At 36.3% G+C, this 22280-nt stretch overlaps 1 protein-coding gene across 1 annotated transcript in view; it reads right to left on the bottom strand.

The window, feature by feature from the left end:
• LOC105834095 (sushi, von Willebrand factor type A, EGF and pentraxin domain-containing protein 1) overlaps nt 1–5511 on the bottom strand; it is a 42359-nt gene extending 36848 nt beyond the window's left edge. The window contains exon 1 of the mRNA XM_012676326.3: nt 1909–5511. Within this exon, the coding sequence (XP_012531780.2) occupies nt 1909–2019 (111 nt within the window). The 5' untranslated portion in view covers nt 2020–5511. The remainder of the gene's footprint in view (nt 1–1908) is intronic.
• Nucleotides 5512–22280: the final 16769 nt, after the last annotated feature.

Here is a 22280-nt window from a genome sequence, read left to right on the forward strand (position 1 = left end):
CCTTGGCGCGGCGTTACATTACACGCGTGTGCGGGCGCGCGCGCACGCGCGCGCGCTGAAATTCACTTTCACCTCACATATGCCACATCTTGTGGAAACGAGCCCCGGCACCCGCTAACTCGCTACGGAGTCCGAGGCTCGCCGCCGACATACCAATTACTTCATAGCCCGCGTATCAAACTCGCAGGAATCCCAACGTAGGGGGCTCGTATCGCGAGCTCGCCCTCGCGTGTTTTCTTCCTGGCCGCCTCTCGCCTGCCGGGGCAGGGCCGCGCGTACAATCTTTTTTCTTCATCACAGACAAAATTACCATCGCCAAGTGTACTTGGGTTCTTCGCGTTCAACCGGCGTTATTAAGCTAAAAACTGGTTGGGATGTTTCGATTCATATGGTGAGAGAGGATAAGAGAGGAACGCGGAAAAAAAAATTCGTATCGAATCGAGAATCATCGTCTCACACTGAAAAAGAAATGTTAGTTTGAATTTCTATTTAATTGAATTTCTTGAGTTCAAGCATTATTATGTGCATTTAACTTAAATACATAAGATAAATAAATCAAGTATTTATATATTTATTATATATTTATATACTTAAGTGAAATTTACAATATACAAACAGTTGAGCTAAAAAAATATAATCAATTTGAAACATTTAGTCAAATTAACATTTTTTCTCAATACATATAAGCAAGGATATGAATTCCGTTACCCTTTCGTGTGTCTGTGTTAAACATATGTCCCAGTTATTTAAAAATTCATATTGTTCAAAATATAAAAATAACAACTTTTCTTTTTGAACAACTTTCTCATTTTAAAGATAAAAAATATGACTTTTCACAAAAAAAATCAACACCCTTATGAGTTTTGTCACTTCAGCTACATATCTCGTTATATACTGATGAAATAGAGTTAATGAGAAAAAAATGTCCATTTTCCACAAACTTAAAGTAAAAAGTTCTCTTTAAGCTCATTTTGAAGGTCAATATACGTAAGTTGTATAAAAGACGTAGATTTAATGTGGCAAATAATATTGCTAAAAATTTTCAAGAAATTTTTCGATTCTTTCATTATATACCTAAAATTGAAAAATTTAATAATGAAAAATATCTGGAAACAACTAATATTTCAAGTTAACAATCTTAAAACCTCTGGAATATAGGTTTTATTAAAATCTGAGGAACTTTTACATTTTAGTCTATATTTAATCCATTCTAAATTTTAATTCAAGATACATAATCATTTCTAAAAATCTGAATATAAATTTTATATCTTTAAATAAGACATGAATTATATAATTATTTAAAGGCAGACACAAAAAAATTAAAGAATTTAATAATCTTGACAAACATAATTTACTTACACGAATAAATTTTGTATAGCTTCAAGAAAAATGCGTTCATCTTTATTTAATAAAAATTTTTATTTAAAGGAGAAAATATTGAAATAATATTTGAAATAAAATAACAATATCTTTAAAAATTTAAATTTGTTAAATACTATTATTATTAAAACAATTATATGTTGTGCTTTTTTAAAAATATAATTATTACAATATTAAAATATAAAATACAAATACAAATATTTTGTTGAAATTTACGAAATTTAATAAAACTTTTTAGAATATAACAGATTACATTCTTGGTTATGTAAGACAATAAATATTTTAAAATTAATATTATTTTATAAAAGAGCAACTGACTGCTTCTAGGTCGCAGGAAAAGAAGGTGGTAAATAGGACAAGTGATTATATAAATATTTTTTACAGATACGTGAATACACGAAATAATCGTAAATATTGATTAGTAGTTGGGAGTTAGTGGACGGGTTCAACTTCTAACAGTTAATGTGAACATGATATGCTTTAATGACGCTAAAACTTTAGCTCAATAACATATACTGGAATGCTCACCTGAGACTCCGTTAGCTGAAGATGGCACAAGAGGACGGCGACCCAAACGGTCGCCAATTCTCTTATCAGCATATTCCTGCAACAGACAACAAGTTCTACGTGAGTCGGCATCGATCTTACGTTGCACAGCTATAATTAAACGATCATATCGTCGGACGATGTAACGGAGGTAGGCGCTGATTTTTTATTTTTTTTTGAAACCTCTCGATTTTTCTTAGGAATTTCTCATCGATGACTAGGCGCCTTTCGTCACCGGCGCATTTAGCGATGCAGCGTACGTTTCGTCACGGTGTAGGATTGCCGATTGTATTATAAAATCTAACAATAAGTAGTGAGTCGCGTCAGTGAAGCATGATCGTTCGCGAGGAATCAACGACGTTTCTCTTTTCTTCTTCTTCTTCTTTTTTTTTTGCCTCCGTCAGACGTTCGTCATAATCGCGAAAGAACGCGGAAGGTACACCGTCGTTTCTGCACGCCGTCAAATACACACCCGTTCCCATAAAATTCCTTACGGTTTCTGTAGCTGAATTGTGGCACAGAGCGCGACTGCATGTTTCACCCTGCGTAACCGAGTGCCGCCGCGATAACCGTCGCCGGCCGCTAGGATTATTATTGATGACGTTACGCTGCACCGCGCACCTGTGTCTATTAACCCCGGACTACCAGACTTTATTTTTTGTCGCGCCAACCCCACACAGCGTGGGGTCATCCGAGCATCGCGCTGCTTTTCCGCATTCGTCACGTTTCGCAAATGTGCCTAGGATGTATTTACCCTTAAGCATGTCTGTGTGATCATTTTTGACCCCATGCAAATTATTTAGTGGGAAGAGTAGAAATTATTGTTATTCTTTAATAAAGTTATTTTAAAATAAAAATTTTAATAAATACTATTTGTTTACACGTCTAACAGTTTAATTATTTATATCTTAAATTATTATATCATTTCCTCTGTAAGTTACATAATAATATAAAAAAAAAATCTACTTTAAATTTTGGGGTCAAAAATAACCGCACGAATGTAATTGAGATAACTGGATTTAACGAATGGAGCTAAGGGTTAAATAAAAGATTACAGTGAAAATAGCAATCCTTTGGTCAGATTCGAAATCTGACCAAAAAGGAAGAAAGAAATAGATAGAAAAATATTTAATATTTGTGACTATAATTGAATGTTAAAATAATATAGTTGGAAACTTTGTTTTCACAGTTGTTATTACTATAATAATAAAAATAATATGCAATGTGTTACGTTGACAAAAATGTTTGCAATTATCATATTTTACCTTTTTGACTTGATTCTTTTTTAATAAATAACATCTAAATTATATCTTATAAAGCTTAGGGCTAATGATGAATTTGTAGTTCAAAATACAAGATGGCGGTTTTTTAATAGCGTGAACTAAAATAATATGTATAAAATTTTCTTGGATTTGAATGAGACGCAAAAGTTTTTGGCATTGTTGTTTTGTAATAGATAAATAGAATTAATGTATACCTTTTTTATTTTTATTTGTCAAGTACGTTACATCTAAAATTAAAAAATTTTGACTTTAGAATTGTAATCTGTGAAAAATCCGTGAAAAACAAGCTTCACTCATTTCAAATTCAACATTTGTCCATATTAAATACACTATTTTTAATTTTAAAAGCGATTTTTTTTTATATAGTTCTTAATACATTGAACTTTAGAATAAATTTTTAAAAATTGGTATCTTATTTTTTGCAGAAGTTATATGTACATATTTTTACTCAATTTTATAAATATTTGACGAGAGATTTAGATCAAGGGATAAAAACTCACAAGAATGTTAGTTTTCTGCGAAAAAAAGTAACATTCCTGTAAATTTTATCTCTTGATCTAACATTTCGTCCTTTACCTTTAAAATGTGCTCAGAAAGAAATCGCTATATTCTTATTTCGTTTTTAAAAATATAAATTTTTGAAGGATTAGAACATATATGTCTCACTAGGCACGAAAGGATTAAATAAAGTTGACAGAAAATTCTTACAGTCAATTTCAGTGCCGATATTACAGCATTAACACATTTCTCTCTGAGAATGGAATTATAAAATCATAAAAATGGAGATTTAATCCTAATTATTTTAATATACAATTACAGTCACAAGTACCAGATACTCTTCTGTTAGTGCGATAATTAAAGTAGAACATGTGTATATTATCACAATTGCGTTTGCCGTAGTTGAGAGTCGCAAACAGTAGACGCGAGTAGACGCGTGACGCAACGGTCGCGAGGCGGCATCGCGGATGAGCGAACTCGTGGGAAGGCGCTGGAAAGCGATCCCGCGCGCCTCGCGATACACCGTCGTCCGGCGTGGCGCATACGGATCGCGAAAGTTTATTATATTTTGCGGTTCGCGCCGTTGTGTACAGTCGCTTTTATGTAACCAGACCGCCATTGTCCGTCCACGCGAGGCGCCTCACAATTGCACCTTACGCTTAACTGGAGCAAGCGGCCGTGCGATCTGCCGCGAGTACCCGCGTTTAATTAGCGAGGTCGGGTAATTAGGACTCCTCGGATTCAGAGATGCCGATTGCGTCGTGGGAACACGTGCGAGAGCTCTTCCTTAATCGCGCAGGCGATCATGGCCCCTCAAGATTTTGCTCGTAATGTACTTGTCAAAGAAAAATGACAATCGAAGAAGATAAATGACGATTTTTAAGAAGCTATTAATCTTTTAACAGTCAGACACATTGTGTATGATAAAGAATCAAAGTTAAATCAATACTATGAATTAAATAACATTTTGTTATTTTTATATTTTATATATCTATATGTATCGAAAGTTATTATTTCAAGAACCACAGAATTTAACCGCAGAATATGTGGTTGAAAAACAATCTCGTCCAATCATTTCTATGGTTAAATCGTTTAATTTATTATTTTACAAGAAATAAGAGAAATGCGATTTTTCGATAAAAGTATAAATTCTTGATGTCTAATAATTTCTGTGTGTACTTTTACAATCTTCAGCTCATATAAACTGCGCGTTACACACTCGACGATCTTGAAACTTAATTCTTACATATAGTCAGAATAATAATTTCACAAATTAAATTGACAAACAATTCAAAGCTAACAAGCATCTATAAAATTTCCCTTCCACGAAAAAAAAAAGTAAAGTAATTAACGAAATTGTCACACCGCATCCAAAAAATTCAGACATAAAGTATGATTAACTAAAAACTGTCTCGATCAAAATAGTCTATCGGTTATGATCCAAAGAAGAAATATTGTCCATCAAAAGTCCAGTTGGCAAGCCGGATAGTAAAAGTTATGTGTAAATAAAGTGATAAAAACTTATAAACCGAACAATTAATTTAGAAAAATATACCACTGGTAAAATCTCGGATTTGTTAAAACATATTACAAACAGGAATCGGTATTAAGAACAAAAGTTAAAAAAATAAAAAAACTTCTTAATAAGTCCGAAACGTCAAAGCTTTAATGTCGGTAATCGAGAAATAAGACATGTCCATAAACGTATAGATTTAAAATAAGATCTTACAACGTATATGATATAATATGAAAACAATTAGAGACGCAATCATTGTTTATGTTTAATAAGTGGCATGTGTACATAATTCAAAAGTTTAGTATCTGTTTAAAGTTTAATACTTTATTGTCTTGTTTTTTTAATATATAATTTTTATATATAATGTATATAATTCTTTTTTCTATCTTGTTTTTTAAAATACAATTCTTATATATAATACATAAAATTCTTTTTAATCTTTTAACTTTCACATTGTCCACAATCAAAGTCATGATTAAAATGTATTCTGCGGTCAGTAATTACTAGTAATTATTAATTTTAATTATATTAATCAAACACTCGATTGAAATTATCTCACCGGAGGTAACTGTCTGTCATCTATGGCTCGATTTACTACTCCGTTTTTTTTCAGTGTTCAGGCGCATTGCTTAATAAATTTTTTTTCGTAGATAACGGATCGCTTCCCCGCTGCTTTTCGATTTGTGTCATACCTCTGCAACCGTTGCCGAGCAGAAGAAGCTAATTCGCGTAAAATAAGCTTCGTTCGAATGTTCTTGCGTAAACACGGCCGTCATCGCCGAACGCGAGACCCGTTAGACTTGCGATTGGCAGGAAGTATCCTATCGGCTGCAGGACCAACCGCGACGAGATTACGATTATTCGCGATTATCGACATCGTCGCCGGCAGAAAATTTACTTGCGGTGAGCTAAATGTCTGTGGTATGCCCCTTCCCCCCTCTCCCCCCTCCCTCTTCTCACCCGCCCGTTCGAGATAGTCGATCCCCGACGATTATAACGGTTTATCAGGGAATCCGGACGCGCGTGGACGTCACGGCCGCATGCCTGTGTATATAAATGCATGCGAGTACGAGGCGTCTCCCCACGGGAGAAAACATCATCAACGGCGCACCTGTGTGTATTGGATGCGCGAACGTCGTCGGTCGTCCTGCTCCCGCCTTCCTCCGCAGTCGTGACACAAAACCGGTAAAATGGAATCGAGCCGGTGTCCTTCGAGCAGCCGCTCTCGAAAAGATTCGTGGGTCGATAGTAATCGATGAAGTTAAACCTGTTCGCTTCCTGCGGCATATATTTATTTCTCGAGAACGCGCGAATGTGTATACGTGCCGCTCCTCCTCCGAGGGGGGAGGCTTCACGTGTGTATCGAGAATAACGCGAGGGATATTTTATGAAACGTTATATACTGTTAAAATGCATCAAATTCCTCGGCGCAAGGTCAGACGGGCGGTACCCGTCGATACGTTGAAATCGAATGGTCCCTCACGCTCATTCAGAATTTAAATGTCAATCACGTGAATTTTTGAGCGGAGAGAAAAGATGCGTGCTGTTGCGTATCTATTTATGATTATGTAGATGAACAAGAAATGTACAATTTTAGCGATAGTTTGCGAAAAGCAAAGATACGCGTTAACGCCTGGCATTTACAATGCTAATCGTCTCGTTAAGTCGATAAATGCAGATATCCGCATAGTTTTAGACCGAACTGAACGATCGGCTGTTCGCGGCTTGCGTAAATGGAAGGGGATGATTGTTCGCAGATCAGAACAGACCGGCGCAGGAGAACTGGGAGATCGCAGGTTGGTGCTGGATCCCGAGTGTTGGCTAGAACTGGACTGAATCCTAGGTCAGCGCTAGAAAGTATTCGGGTTTCCTGTTAAGCAGCACGAAACGGTGCGTGTAAAAAGCGAGCAATGACTCTTGGGCGCGCTCGAACGCGGACTTTTCGCGGGGTGAAGCCGAGCGTGAAGGAACGCGAATAATTCGGCGCTGGGGAACGGCGGATTGCGCCACTTTTAGTCGGATAAGCCTGGATTAAGGACCTTACGTAACCTCTCGAAAACTCTCGTGTTCTCGGTACACTTTGACCCGTTTGGAAACAGAAAGGTCATAACCATTTTGCGATTATAATAAATTTTGATAATCGCGTATGCATAGGAAAATATTCTATTAAATATATTCTATTAAATATATACCGGTATTTAAATAAATATTATTTGTTTTAAATATTTCGTGAGTTTATATGTATATTCATAACACACTGAGAAAAAAATATTGTTGATGTGACAAAATTTCCCAACTAAATTAAAATTTTGTCAGTCCAAGAATTTATGCGTTTAACTTCAATGCACAAATTTCAATTTAGACATTTATATAGTTAATTGAAATATATGAATACTTGAATAGACAAAATTATATTCAGTTGGAAAATTTAGTCAAATTAACAACATTTTTTTGTCAGTGCATTGAACAAAGGAGTGTTTAATTTTAAGATGCAAAAAATATTTCTGTTACCGTTTTCTAAATAGCAACCTACAAATGTTTTAATTTTAAAGTGTTCAGATTTAAAACACGTTAAAACTGTTAAGTCGACAACTTTTTTTCCTCGCTACACGCGTTTTCCGCGCGCGCTCAGGCAGCAGGGTATCACTTGTGGACAAATTTATTTATTTTCTCGCGCAGTGTGCCGGATAACGGTCTCCCCTGTGTTACCAGGAAACGTTCGCATCGTCATAATTGCGATAGCACTGCAAACATACTTTCTAACTGGATCCTGAGCCCGGCTCTTATCTTGATCCTTACGCCGCGATCAATTATTTCTATAATAAAGGAGATTCCTGTGCGCGCGCGAAGATTGTACGGGCCGCGCGTCTTTAATTACGATAATGACTGCGATATTTCTCCGATTCGCAAGTTAATTCGCGCATCTGGAGTATAATTTACGCATGGTAACGACGGATCAACGTCAACCCGTTTAATTGAACCTTTTTTTTTGTTCCCGTATACACTTCCGTCGGATGGATTTCGCAAAAGAGTCTCGTTTCCCAGCGTGCTCACGTTTTTTGCAGCTATACCTGAACGTACCCGATTATGACGAATTTCCCAAGAAAACGTGTGTTTTATAATTTCTCTATCGACGTCTAATAACCCGTTGTGGTATCGCTGATATGTCGATTTGCGCGCAATCACCGTTATTTACCGTTATCAATCGTTTATTCTGCAAGGCGTGTTCCTTTCTCGTCTGTTGTATTTGTTCTCACGTGTTTTTTCTCGGTACTGGAATTAGAATTCTTAAGAATTAATTTACTTAAGAATTATAGTGTTTAAGAATGTAAGTGTGTTAACATGGAAATGTTTTAACAGTTTATCATCAATTAGATTTATACAATGGCAAGATTAATTAAATCGGATTATTGTACGCAAAATTGTAAAATAGCAAATTTTATGGAACGTAAATAATTAAAAAATATTGAAATCTTATTTAGATAAAAATATCTAAAGATTTCTCATTAAAGATAAGATATCTCATATCTTTAAGATCTTGCTAGATGTCTAAAAGATTTCATTAATATATTTTTATAGGGTTTTTAATAGATATTTTAAAACATCTAAAGTATATCTTAAAAGATATCTATCAGATGTTTCAAAAATCTAAAAGATATCTATTTGTTGGTATCTGGTATCGTGTTTATTTCATGATGGCTATCCAATTTCGAGATAATTTTTTTCGAAAGAACGTACCTGCTGTGTTTTCAGGAGCTTGCACTTTGAAGAACTTTGACAACAATTGATATTTATAGACTCTTTTTACGACAAACGAAGGTCCTTTTCTTCGGTTGAGTTCATCGACTGGAGGAGGGAAGAGAGAGAGAGAGAGAGAGAGAGAGAGGGGGGACAACTGAATAGATTAGCCAAATGCGGTATTACGAGTGAAGTACCGCTGCGTATTGTCCGCCGACCATTTCCGGCTTCCTCGATAAGCTCCGCCACATCCGTTCGACGGATGACAAAATTGGTAAACGATACATCGTGATGTCCTAACTTGAATGCAACCTACGCGACATTCGATAAGTCCTTCACGCAATCGTCGCGCAACACATTGTGCGTAGTATGAAGAAACATACATGACACATTGTTAGTACTTATAATCACGCAACTCACATAATTACTTCTTTTCAAATAATGTAAAAATCATTGTGTGTATTTAAGTTTAGAAATATTAAAAGAGAGATTATTATTGAGTTTTTCTCGTTTTCATTGTTTCTTTCTTTCTTAACATTATCTCTTGTATAAATTATCAAATGCTACAGTTCATTAAATTTACAGTTCATTAAATGTAACAGTTGTCTTTTAGATACTTAAAAAAGAGAAATATTTAATTTAAGATTTTAGACAGTTTTATATACTTTTAAATACTTAAATACTTAAAAATATTTTAATATTTACATTTACAACGTGTCTAACCTGTTAAAAATGTTTCTTTGAAACAAAATTTCAAACATTGTAGCGCTTTAAATCTAAATATCGCTTAAAACTAAACTAAAATATTTTGAAGTATTTAAAGAACGGAGGTAAAAATCAAATATTTTAAAATTTTGAAATTTAACACCCTTTTTTAAAGGGTGTATTGATAAAATATTTATGTTATAATCATCTTTTTTATTTTTATAGTAATTTTGTTTGTTCTTTTAGTGAGTAAAAACTTTAGTACTTATAATGTTAATGTTACCTAATATAATACGTAATCTAATGTATAATTCCTAACAAAATGAGTACGTGTCATCACGGAGAGATTGGGAGCTACGGAGTCGTTGCGATTTCGAAATTGATTGTCAGGCGAGATAGAGAGAGAATTGAATTAAAGAATCGCGGAAAGACATCTCTGTCGTTACCCTTTACGTAAAGCCTAATAACGCACCTGGCTGTAGCTCCGTGAGAATTTTACACGCCGTTGTGCTTCTTAGTGAATGGAACTACATGGCCTGATTATCTTAGTATTACCGTAATCGCGTCTACGTCTTGGATGAATTGGCAAGCGCGGATTCAATTCGCGACGTAACAAGGCGTGATATAATTTCCGGTTGACATCGACAGAAACTTCGAAATAAACGTTTCTTTGTCTCCTCAGTTTTTTTTTCTTATTTTTTACGCAACGGTATTCGTTATTTGACAACGTGTTAAACGCAAATTTGCCGTTATAATTTCTTTTATTCATATTCAATTGTTTAATATGGAATCACATTAACGCTCGGAGAAAACCTGCTGACATCCTCGATTTTACTGGAACGAGAGTTTTTAGGCGCAACGAAGAATTTGTTAGAACCAAAGAGATGTATTTTTGAATGTGAGTGTACCTTTTAGATAGGTTTTTAGGCTCCCTTGTGGGAATTGTGTGTTCGTGAAGAAAGACTCGCTTTTGTACGAAGGGTCGAACCTCCTCCTTCTCCTTCATCATCATCCTTCGTTATCTTTGTCTTGAAGAGAGCCCTTAATTTTTTCTCTAGCACGTTCAATTTGTTCTCTAAAAACTATGCTGTATTCATGCGCTAAGAATTCCGAAAAAAAAAAAAAAACTTTCGATTTTGCTAAAAATGTCTAAAAATTTAATCAAAAAATAATTTTATTACGCTATCAAAATAATTATGTAGGATATAAGTATAATAAGCAATGTTGCAAAAAATTTTGACATTCTTTCAATTGACTCGAACTTCTTACATAATTATTTTGATCTATCAAAATTATTTTTAGATCTGTATCCAACTAAATTTTTACTTTCAAAAAACCATCTTTCTCTCTCTCTCTCTTTTTATATGTTTTTTTATAGATCAAATTTTCATTGGTTTAATTAAAACGATATTTTTTTCTTTGAAAATGTATGTATATTGAACTTTTATTTGTTCACTAATTGTACTAATTCAATTTTTTATACGTTTATTAACTGGTGCAGCGATGCTGTTTTAATAGTTCAACAAAAATTCGGATCTGTATTTAGTTAATTTTTTCCTTTCCGTGTTGAGATGGCGGTTTACAAGCGTTCTATGTTAGCGCACGTCGTACGATCATTGAAACTGTTTTCGCGGCAATCTACTCGATCGTACAATAGTTGAAAGTGGTATCCAACAGCGGATCACAAAACGCCTAGTCAGTACGACGTTTCTTTCGCGCGGCTCGATTGGCAATTGTGTAAGCGCATTCCGCGTCCTGCTGCTCGCCTCCTTCGAGCCACCTGCGGTTACGAGTCTGTCACCCGACGGTGATGTAGCATGTGGCGTGCCTCCTTGCAGCGTTGCCGCAACTCTGCAGGAAATCCTACGTAGTCTATTAATTAAGCGAATGCTCAAATGCGAGTACGATTTACTTCCTACGCATTTGATAAAGAGGTCCATCGACACGGTTCGATGCGACGAGCGATATTCTACGAATTTTAACCTAATTCCGGTCAAGTCCGCCTTACATATTCACGGACCATTCATTCGCTTTTCGCTTCGTACACGTGGGCCAATTAGCGAGGGCTACCGTTAAGTTATTCAGATGTATTCTATTAAGTCCGCCGGCTCGATGTATAACGAGTAACTCGACTGTTACTGTTAGCAATTGATACATGAAATAATATCGGGAATAAAACAATTTAGGGAAAAAAAACGTATCATACTTGTCAATTACCGCGTTGATTACTTTAACTTGAAATTTTATATTAATTTTAATTTATAGGAAGTTCTTCAATTATATGTATATTAGAAAGTATACACAATTTGGAAAGTTAGATACGGGATGGAGAAAAAGTATCGGATTGGCGAAATAAACTTATAAACAAGATATATTTGAAAGAAGTACAGTTCCAAACAAAAGTTAACGTAGTTTGTGGAGAGCGACAAGTAATAGTAAAATCAATATTTGAAAAAATCTTGTAAAAAGATTTATTCCATTAAAAAACATGACCCATGTATATATAGCCTTGAAAAATCAATTTTTGAAAAAAAGTTTTTAATTGTCACTTTTAAAAAAATAAAATTGTATTCTTTTTGTATTTTAAATTGATACTTTTTTACATACTAAGATTTTTTTAATATTTTGAATATTGAAATCAAAGGAGAGTCGAAAAACTTACAGTTTACGATATATGTTATATTTTATTCTGGTATATTTTGACATTAAATCTAAAATAATATAATTTGAAAATTATGAATTTGTGTGTTAATAATTATACTAATAATACTTTATGCACAAAATAATGAAATCAGTTGATACGATAAATGCATAATTATTTTTTTCTTAATATGTAATTTTTATTATAAATTATGTATATTATATTGTAAAATTGTCAACAAAATATTCATACACATCTTGAAAGGAATGAATATCACATGGTTTTATACGGTTCTAAACTTAATCTTTCACAACACTTGCTCTATTTTTTTTCTTTCGTGAAGGACACGAGCGCCATTAAATGCCGACCATCATCCTCGTTTTTGCAAGCGTGACTTTTGTCGTATCGCCCTCATTAAAGCCGGCTTGATTTTACCGTTTGTTTCCTTTTCCTGAATGCGGGATGCACGTGGCGGCCAATGGAAATTCAGGGTCGAGGTTCGAGACACGAAGTCGCATTGCGTTTTCTCGCGAAATGACCTAACGTTTGTTATCTCTTGCACGGTTCTCACGGTTCGCTGACCGATAAAGCTGCTTGCAACCGCAGACAAATGACAATGTCACGCGACGAGTGAATGTCGAGGAAGCATGACATTCGTTTTCAGAGAGGAATTGGCATCGTTTAACTCATCGTTTAACTGCCTCGTTGATTTGCCACTGCGATCAAAAGTGATATCTAAATTTATCTTACATTTCTCTTTTTTAGCCGCAAAATATCTATATTTAACCCTTTGAGGATGGTAGCTTTCTCATAAAGTAGCTTATGGAAGAATATTGTTTTCTACGAGTTTTTGGGGTCACTAAACTTAAGGATGTATCGGACTGAAGTTTAAAGTGGTACAAAGTTGCTAAACATTTGTGAAATTGTTCTCTTAGTTTCTCTAATGTACTGCAAAAAATTGAAAACGCATCCACTAAACGGTTGCTGAGTTATAACTATTTTAATTTTCACTGATTTTATGTGATATCCTTTTCTATCTTATGGAAAAGGACGATCTTGACGGATGAAACAGCTAAAAAAATATAGAAGAAATAGTACCAATGTTTTGAATTTTTTTGTACATCTAGTATATGAAGAGATAAAAATATCTGCCAAAATATAACTTGAGATAATTGTGCATTTTCACTGTCAAAAGTTTAAATTCATAAGTGAAAAAAATCGCAAATACGTAAAAAATACCTTTGTAAAAGTAAAATATAAGACTCCAACTATCGTTCAAGTTTCTTACATCTAGATTTACTATGCGTTAGGCGTAGATATTTAAGTATTTCAAATTTCATGCACTTTTGTCTAAGATTGTATGTTCGATACACCCTTAATTCTGAAGTATCAGAATTTAGAATTCAAAATTCAATAACAAAATTTAGAAAAATAATCTGATTATTATGTAATTTGATTTTAAAAAGTTTTTACGATTACTAAATTTGAAGTAACCTGGAAGTATCAAAATTCATAAAGATAACCTTCATTGAAGGAAAAATTTACATCATAGAGTTAGCATGAGCTTTAAAAATATAATTCTCAGTGTTACTTAACATTGTTGAAAATTAATCCTTAAAAGCAAGTTTTTTTAATAAGATTGTTTTTACAAATTCTGTCCATCGTATTAGATCAACCATTTTTATTTTTTTTTAATTTTTGACCTTAGATTCAAATAAAGTATTATCAATTTACTCTACAGGCTAAGTTTGATAAAGATTAAGCAATCGTCCTTATTTATTTTTGTAAAATAAAAAGGGACGATTTTAAGAGGAATGGTCCGTCTTCAATGAAATTAAACGACATTCTCATCTCCTTCCCGTCTAAGAATTAAAAACAATTTTGGGTTAAAACATTTTTGGAATAAATAATCTTTTATGTAAAGTAAAATCCATTCTGCAAGATCCAAAATCATTTAATCACTTTTTCGATCTAAAAATAATATTACTTATTAAATCCAAAAATTTATAAAAGACGAATTACTTCCGTATTTCTTTCGTACAAGAAAATTTATTAAACCTCTTCATAAGATAAAACTAGATGTGTAAATCAAGCATTTGTGAGATCGAGTCAAATTGAATCTTTGATAATATGTTAGAAATCGAATTGAATCGAATCTGTCATTCCCACGTCAAATTGAATTCAATCGTTCTCTGATTCAAATACAAATCAAATTTTTTACATGTTAATTTAAAGATAGTAAGTTATTTGCAATGACACGCTGATATTTTTTAATAAAAAATACAAAATTACAAATAGTGTGCTAAGAAAAAATTTGTAATAGGTAGTACAGACAATAAGTGCGTAGATATCATACAAAGTAAATGAGCATTAAATCATATTGTATTGTAATCAAATTATAACGTTCTTGTCAAAGTGATAGCTCTTTAATGTACTTTGTTAAGATAATATAATGAAACAATTTTTTTAAATTTAATTTTAAAGTTCTATAAAATCACGATACTTATAAAATGTTGAAATAAATTTACGAAGACGGCCGTTTATCGCGCGCGTTCATAAGATTTTGAAACTTGAGAAAAGTTTTGGAGATAGAAGAGTAAAAAAGATATAAACGACCAGAACAAATTATTTGCTTTTAAATCGAATCATCGATGCCTCGAAAATCCCTAATCATTAAATTTGAATCTGTCAACTTCAGAAATCACGAATTGAATTAAATCCACTGTGATTGGATTCGATTCGAATTCAAATTGTCCATACATTATTAATAGAAGTCCGAATCCGGCAAGGTCCGCCGTGCGATTTCTCCCGGTTCGTCGACCGATAAAAGCGCGGTCGGCGCGGCGCCGGCGGCGGCGGGCGCCGCGCTGACGCGGCCACGTGGAGTGGGACGCGGTGGTTCCCCGTAATCCCCGTGCGTTTCGAAACGCGAAACGCAATTGCGTGCGATTTTCATCCCGCGCGCAGGCTGCGACGACGATGAAAATGAGAGGCTCGCAGTCGGACTCGCCGAGGCGCTCGGTCGCGCGGATACCGCGAAGGCGCGCGGCGCGGCGATGCGCGATGGTAGCGTGCAGGGCGTGGCCGCGTGCATCAGATGCAGTTCGTGCGCCGCGGTTATGCCGCGCGGCAACCGAACCGAACGCCGCGCGCGAAAAATGGCCCCCCTCCCCCCCCCCGGGAATGCCGAGCGCGGAATGCCTGTCGCAACGAGGAAGCCGCGAGCGCGAAAACGCCGCGGGAAATTTGCGGCGCGGCGCGCGCTTACCCGCGCGAATTCGACGAATTCGATGCGCTGCGAAAGTAAGAGACATTTGACGTTTTACATAATACGAATCGGGTACTCCGACGACTTTTCTCAACTTTGAATTTGTCCCTTTATACGGCACAACGACGAAGATTAACGCCTGACGATTCTGGATGCGGGAACGCTTCGATCGGCCTGACTTTTTTTTCGGGACTTTCGTTCGGCGATTGTTGTCGCGCGCGATTACGTGACTGGAATTTCTCACGGCAATGATATGCTCTAGCCGTTGGCGACTAACGGTATTCCAACCAGGTAGCGTCATAGCTTCGGCGAATTTGTCCTTACGGAGCCAAGCGAAGCGTGGCGAGAACTTGATTGCGACAATCATTTACATAGTTAAAAATTAAATATTGGTTGCGTAGGAGGTACAAATTTAATTACGTTGCTCGTCTAAGTACTTGCCACATCGTTCTTTTTAGATGATCTTGCTTCGAGCTCTGTGATATCTTCTGCAGAAGCATTAATTGATGCACTTGGGGTTTTTTTTTAAATAAAAAGCGGAGACATATTTTAATTGTGGTATAATAAGTGGGCGGAATGGAATCAACATAAACTGTGCATGTAGAAATGTTACAACTTGCAAACGCAAGTATTTATACCGTTTAAAATAATGCAAGAGTTGAAGGACATAGGGTAGTGCCCTTAATATGCTAGATACGGTCAGAATGTCTGCTACGCCATGTGCGAGCACTTATCTGCCTACACGCCAGCATCTACAAGTCATGTACCTGCCTATCTTTCTACCTACCTACCTAGCTACCTACCTATCTACCTGCCTACCTATCAACATTGAAAGCCCCAAGACTGGCCCGTGTTTTTTCTCGCCGTAATGGAGATATAAAAAAGGGTTTTAGACCATCATAAAAAACCCTTTAACATTATAAGTTATATCCGAAAAATTGTAATGTATTTTGAAAAAGAATTTGCTAATGTAAGTTGTGAAATTTGTTAAATCAAATATTTTACCTAATTATTTACAAATCTTGATGAATGCATTAAGACAATTTCACAACATTCCGTGAGCAGCAAGTGAGATAATCCAATAGCAAATCGCAATTTCATAGCGAAGATATCCATGATATAACGCATCATACCTTTTTTTATTATTTTATAATAATACGTGTATCATATTTGACGAATTGATCAAATATATTTGTATAGATTGACTTCAATGTTGAGTCCAACGACTTGTGAAGGAATTACGGGAAGGAGAAGACACGAAAAAATCCGAAAGGTGATCGCTCTTTTCTTCTTCGCGGGGCATATGGATGAAATTTGCACTCGCGATGCACACGGAATTATCGCACGGTACCGAGCGAGCGCGTATTTTTAAATCATTCGTCGCCAAGCCCTGACTCGCAAACGCAGACAACTCATAATTTCGCTCGTCTCAATGCTCCATTAGCATTTTGCAGAGGCAACGCGAGGGGTAAAGGGTACGTGATGTAAATTCAACGTGCAAGAAACTTTCTCTTATGTATTTACGCGCGTTTTTATGACACGAATTTGTGCTACACGTAGCCCCTATGCGCAAGATCGAACCGGTAGCGATTTGTCGGTTAAGGAAAATCCGCGAATCGTTGCGCAAAAAACTGAAGTTGAGCGAGTATTCGAGACATCAGAAAAGGTAAAGGGGAAAAAAATATTTTTATGATACATCTCTGTAAAAAGAGCTTCTTACCTTGCACTGTTATTACGTTGTGAATAATGCGAGTAAACATAAATTTTTAATTATTTGAGATTGTAAAAGTAGACAATGCCATACGATTTAGTGTTAAATTAATGTGAGACGTTGGTTAATTACGCGATTTAGCAAATTGTATAAAGTAGTTGTTCTCATTCTGTTCACGCAAATAAATTTTCCAAGATGAAATTCTTTATAGAAAACATTTCTTAATGGAGGATTAGTACAATTTTACATTGATTTTACATCTTTTATTTAGATATTTCATAAAAAATACAAATAAAAACTGGCGAGAATCAATCATAAGATCAATCATAAGATACCTGTATTTGTTTAATTAATTTTATTTTTATGTATTTATTAATTATTTAATAGAATTTAAAAGAAGAGATATTAAAAAAACTTTATTTAATATAAAAAAACTTGAAATGAATTAATTAGACTTTGTTTAACTCGGATCTTTTAAAGTTTATGTTACTAAAAATAAATTATAAAGAAATTATGCTTTGTTGTAGTTTTCTTATTAGAGTGCAATGACTGATTATCCCTATTTTGACCGTAATTTATGATTTTTTAAATTGTTTATTTATCAAGATCTTGCATGAAAATAACTTTTTGTTTCGTATTGTCGCCCCTAATTGAAACCGATTTACAGACCGGCAACTGATATTTTAAGATCGCAAACAAACGATCGCGCTCCGTAAATTTCAACACCTGTGCAGCTCTAAACGATTTCTATACGTGTAGAAATCGCACGTCCGTGTTTTGCAGTTTGCATTCGTCATAAATATACGTAATTTTGAATAACAAATGTTTAAGAATGATTCTCTCTACACTAAAATGTTAAACAAGCTTTTTTTATAATTGACTGTCAAAAGATGATTGAAAAAAAAAAAAACGATTTTAACGTGATCTTATTTAAGAAGAACCGAAGAATCGAAGAACCGGAGAAGTGCAATCATACACCTACGGTCGGAATTTCTTGTTCATGAATCGCGCGGGACCGGTCGAGTTTGACCTCGTACCCATTTGGGGTACCGAATTCTTTCGTCAGTGTGAGTAACCTTGCGGCGGCGTCTGTCGGACGAATGGCATGCTCATGCAAAATCACGCCCTCGCGACTCCGAGCCCCGATAGCCACGCAAACGACATTTTCCCACAGACTTACGTTGGTTTTCCCTACGTTCTACGGTGAGATTCTAGTCCCAGGGTACATGTACACACCACTGAAGGTCCGTCCACGAATCCGCCGAAGACAATTCACTTCACAGAACTGAACTAACGCGCGCGCGCGCGCGCGTGGCTGGCTGGACGGACACGGGCCGCTGATAGCGATAGCGCGACTCACGAGCCGGCAGCAGCACGAGCCGGAAGACGACGAAGGGAGGAAGGAAGCGCGCGCGAGACGTTCTGATGCCAGTGCCAGAGACGTGAATTCGCGGCGAGGAAGAGAAAGAGAACGGAGTAAAGGATCTGGGAATCGACTCCTCAGGGTCACGGAGCTCCTTCCCTCCGGCCCGCCGCTACGAGACTGAAGAACCGGACTCTCTCTCTCTCTCTACGCCCAGGTGAACGGTGCGCCGTTTACCTGAGAAAGAGTGCCTTCTTCTCTCCCCCGTGGCGCGGAGCACAGGTGAGAGAGGAAGAGAGAGAGAGGAGAGAAAGAGAAAGAGAGAGAAAAGGCAGGCAGCCGTGAACGTAGGCGCAGGAAAGGTGGAGGAGACATTCGAGAACGAGTCGCGACGCCGCCGGAGAAGGCCGAGCGCATCGGAGGCATCGCTCTTGCTTGTCGCACGGCACGGGGTGAGCTCTCTGTACGGTACATTTAAATACCCGTCACGTGGCGGCCGGATTGCTGCAAAATGACGTCAAGACGCGAGGAGAAACGCGCGTCGCACTTCCTTCAGGAATCCGTTCGGGGCAATCGTAATGGCGCGGCGGCGTGAATCTTCTCAGAGACCCCGAAAATCGTCCCGTCGTCCGAATTTCAGTCCGGCAATCTTCTACTTTCAAGTAATCTTCTTCAAAGAAATAAAACATAATTGCAGAAACAATGTTATATTTTACAATGAAACAAGTAAGAAAAGTAACAGGACTGGGGAAATAAATTATGTTGTTTACATTAAACGCGAATTTCTCAAGGGGTGTGGAGATGCTTCTTTTTCGTTTACTAACGAGTCACTTCGAGCCGTAATATTGTCAAACACTTCTGCACCGTTTGGAAATAGCATCCTAGTTTGAAACCGGTTTGCACGAGTGCATAGACACGCGCTCATTGAGGGATAATATCTTATTCTAGTGGACATTTTCTCCCCGTATACCGATTCTAATCTCGTACTCGTAGGAAGGCAATCGAAGGAACGGCCTTTCCATACGTGAAAACGGCCGTGAACGTAGCGCGAAGGCAGTTTAGCCGGTAGAACTTGAGCCCGATCTCGTTGCCATGTTAGACATTCGCACTGTTACCGAGAGTAGGTATGCCTCCAGAATTGTTGCAAACGGTCGAAGAAATGTCGTGAAGGGACTATGAGTTTACGACGTTTCGCTGTGATTGTTTGCCCATTGTCAAGAATTATCTTCTAATTTAATTCAATCGATTCGACTGTTCTTGAAAAATTTTATTTTTCAATAAAGTTTCATTAAGTCCGCGTAAAAATTAACAACATGTATAATTTTAAGTAATATAGTAATAAAAAATAATACGATAAACAGGTCAATATATGGAGCCAAGACAAGTTATCCTAATGCAATATAATTTATTAAATAAAAAATATATAATTATAAACGCGACTACAAAACAACTGTGTTAAAAAATGTAAAACAAATTTTGAAACGTTTCGAAATTTGTTTAAAATTTTTTAACACAGTTGTTTTGTAGTCGCGTTTATAATTATATATTTTTTATTTAATAAATTATATTGCATTAGGATAATTTGTCTTGGCTCGATATATTGACCTGTTTATCGTATTATTTTTGCTTAGCATTAACGAGCTCTTTATATTTGTTTGTTTTTAATATAGTAATAATAATAATAATAATAATAATATACATAAATTTAGTAAAAATCTACCAGACAAAGATTAACATCGAGGTAAATGTGTTTTCACTCTTTCTGAGACAGACACTTTTGTCAACTTTTCCCCTTCTTCTTTTTTGGTAACAGTTCAATTTGCTAAAGTAACATGGATCATAAAATTTTAAGAGAGAGAGAGAGAGAGAGAGAGAGCGCCGAGGTTGACTTGGCACGCTAACGGGTTAAGTAGGCGTGCGATTGCAGCAAGTAGGTGTTTTGCGAAAAGAGACATCGATGCTCGCGCAGGAGAGGTCGTCGAGCGAGATCGTCGACGCGGAGTCACGCCACGCGGGTACGACGACCGCGCGCGGGCCGCCCGGCGCGGATTTCTTTTTCCTGCGCGCACCTGAATGAAAGTTGTAATTGAGCGAGAAGCTGAGGCCGACGACGCGCGCGCGCGCGCGCGCGCGAACCGACGCATTAACGTTCCGCGCTTACGCGCGCCGCTAATTCGGAGAGATTCGCTCTTTAGATCGTCGATTAGAAATCACGTCCACATCAGACGCGCGTCATTTGTCGCATCCTGCACCGTCAAAAGGAAGCTCGACCGCGCGACGTTTGATGCAAAAACTGAATTTTATTTAAAGAGAGAAGACTGTTTATGTATTTCACTTGTTTACTTGTGAGTGAGTTTTAGACTGGAAAAGATACAGAAATAAAAATTAATGTTTCTAGGCACAAAAGTGAAAAGCATCTTTTCATGTGCAAATAATATTCTCTTCTTTTATTCACGAAAAGGAGAATTGCACACGATAATAAAAGTTAACGCAACGTCTATATTTTCATCGAGGCACCATCGCCTAATTGCCTCCGTCGAGGTTCAGGTGTCGCCTTTTTCCTTCCACTCGTTCTAATTGCAACGGACGTAACACTTTTTACCAAGCGTGACTGCGGCGCCGGAGTTACGCAAGAGAGGCGAGCGCATCGCCGCGCCGCCGCCACCGCGATCCGTCGCAATTATATATTTTTCAATTTTTAATTAACGCCCAACGTAACGTGAAAAGGACGCATTCGGAGATAAGAACCGCCGCACAGTGGATCGAAATAAGGAAATAGCTGGACATTGAGCCAAAAATAAAAGTTTTAATTTAACAATTTTACCCACTCGAATGTGTTGTAGAGTACTCTTAGGGCCATTCTACAATAGTCGTAAGTCGCCAGTTGCTTTCTATGACAATCAATGATCATCGAGCTCCATATGTAAAACTCAATGTTCATTGGCGATTGCAAAAGGCACCTGGCGACTTGCGACTATTATAGTGTAGAATGGCCCTTAATGCATGATCCAAAAGCGGGAAGTATAAATTAATGAGTAGTATAGATGCTATAAGTATACAAATTCCTAAATTTCTGTGATAAATAAAATTTGTAAAGTAGAATTCGCATACTTGTGTTCGCTGTATTCTGCATAAAAGATTATTTACCCTTGTATATTGTATAATCCCAAAATTCCACGGTTCTTTTCGAATGTTTTTATCATATTTGTTGTCAGATTTCACTATTCTTTATGCATTTTTTTCTATGATGGGTCACAACGAAATTTTAACTCAATTTATACATGTTTATTGAGTGATTTAAAAGAAAGTCCGTACTTGTCCAAAATCTTGTATATGGGGTTTTGAAGATCCTTTTGTGTAATAAAAATTCGCATAGGTTTCAGCTGCGATCTCATCTTTTCTCCTGTACATCATTTTCTGCCGTAAGATTCCATAATGCTCTTCCTCTTATTTTATATAACATATAAAATTTCCATATACATATATAATAATAAATGTTAAATACGTTATCATGTTATTCAATAAAGTTTATTTCTTGCGTTTGTTATTGACATTAACATAATCACAAAGTCTTCTATTATTTTCGTTTTTTAACATAGTTTTCTTATAATTATTTAAATTGTTTTATTTC

The sequence above is a fragment of the Monomorium pharaonis genome, chromosome 10, assembly GCF_013373865.1.
Source record: "Monomorium pharaonis isolate MP-MQ-018 chromosome 10, ASM1337386v2, whole genome shotgun sequence".
NCBI lineage: Eukaryota > Metazoa > Arthropoda > Insecta > Hymenoptera > Formicidae > Monomorium > Monomorium pharaonis.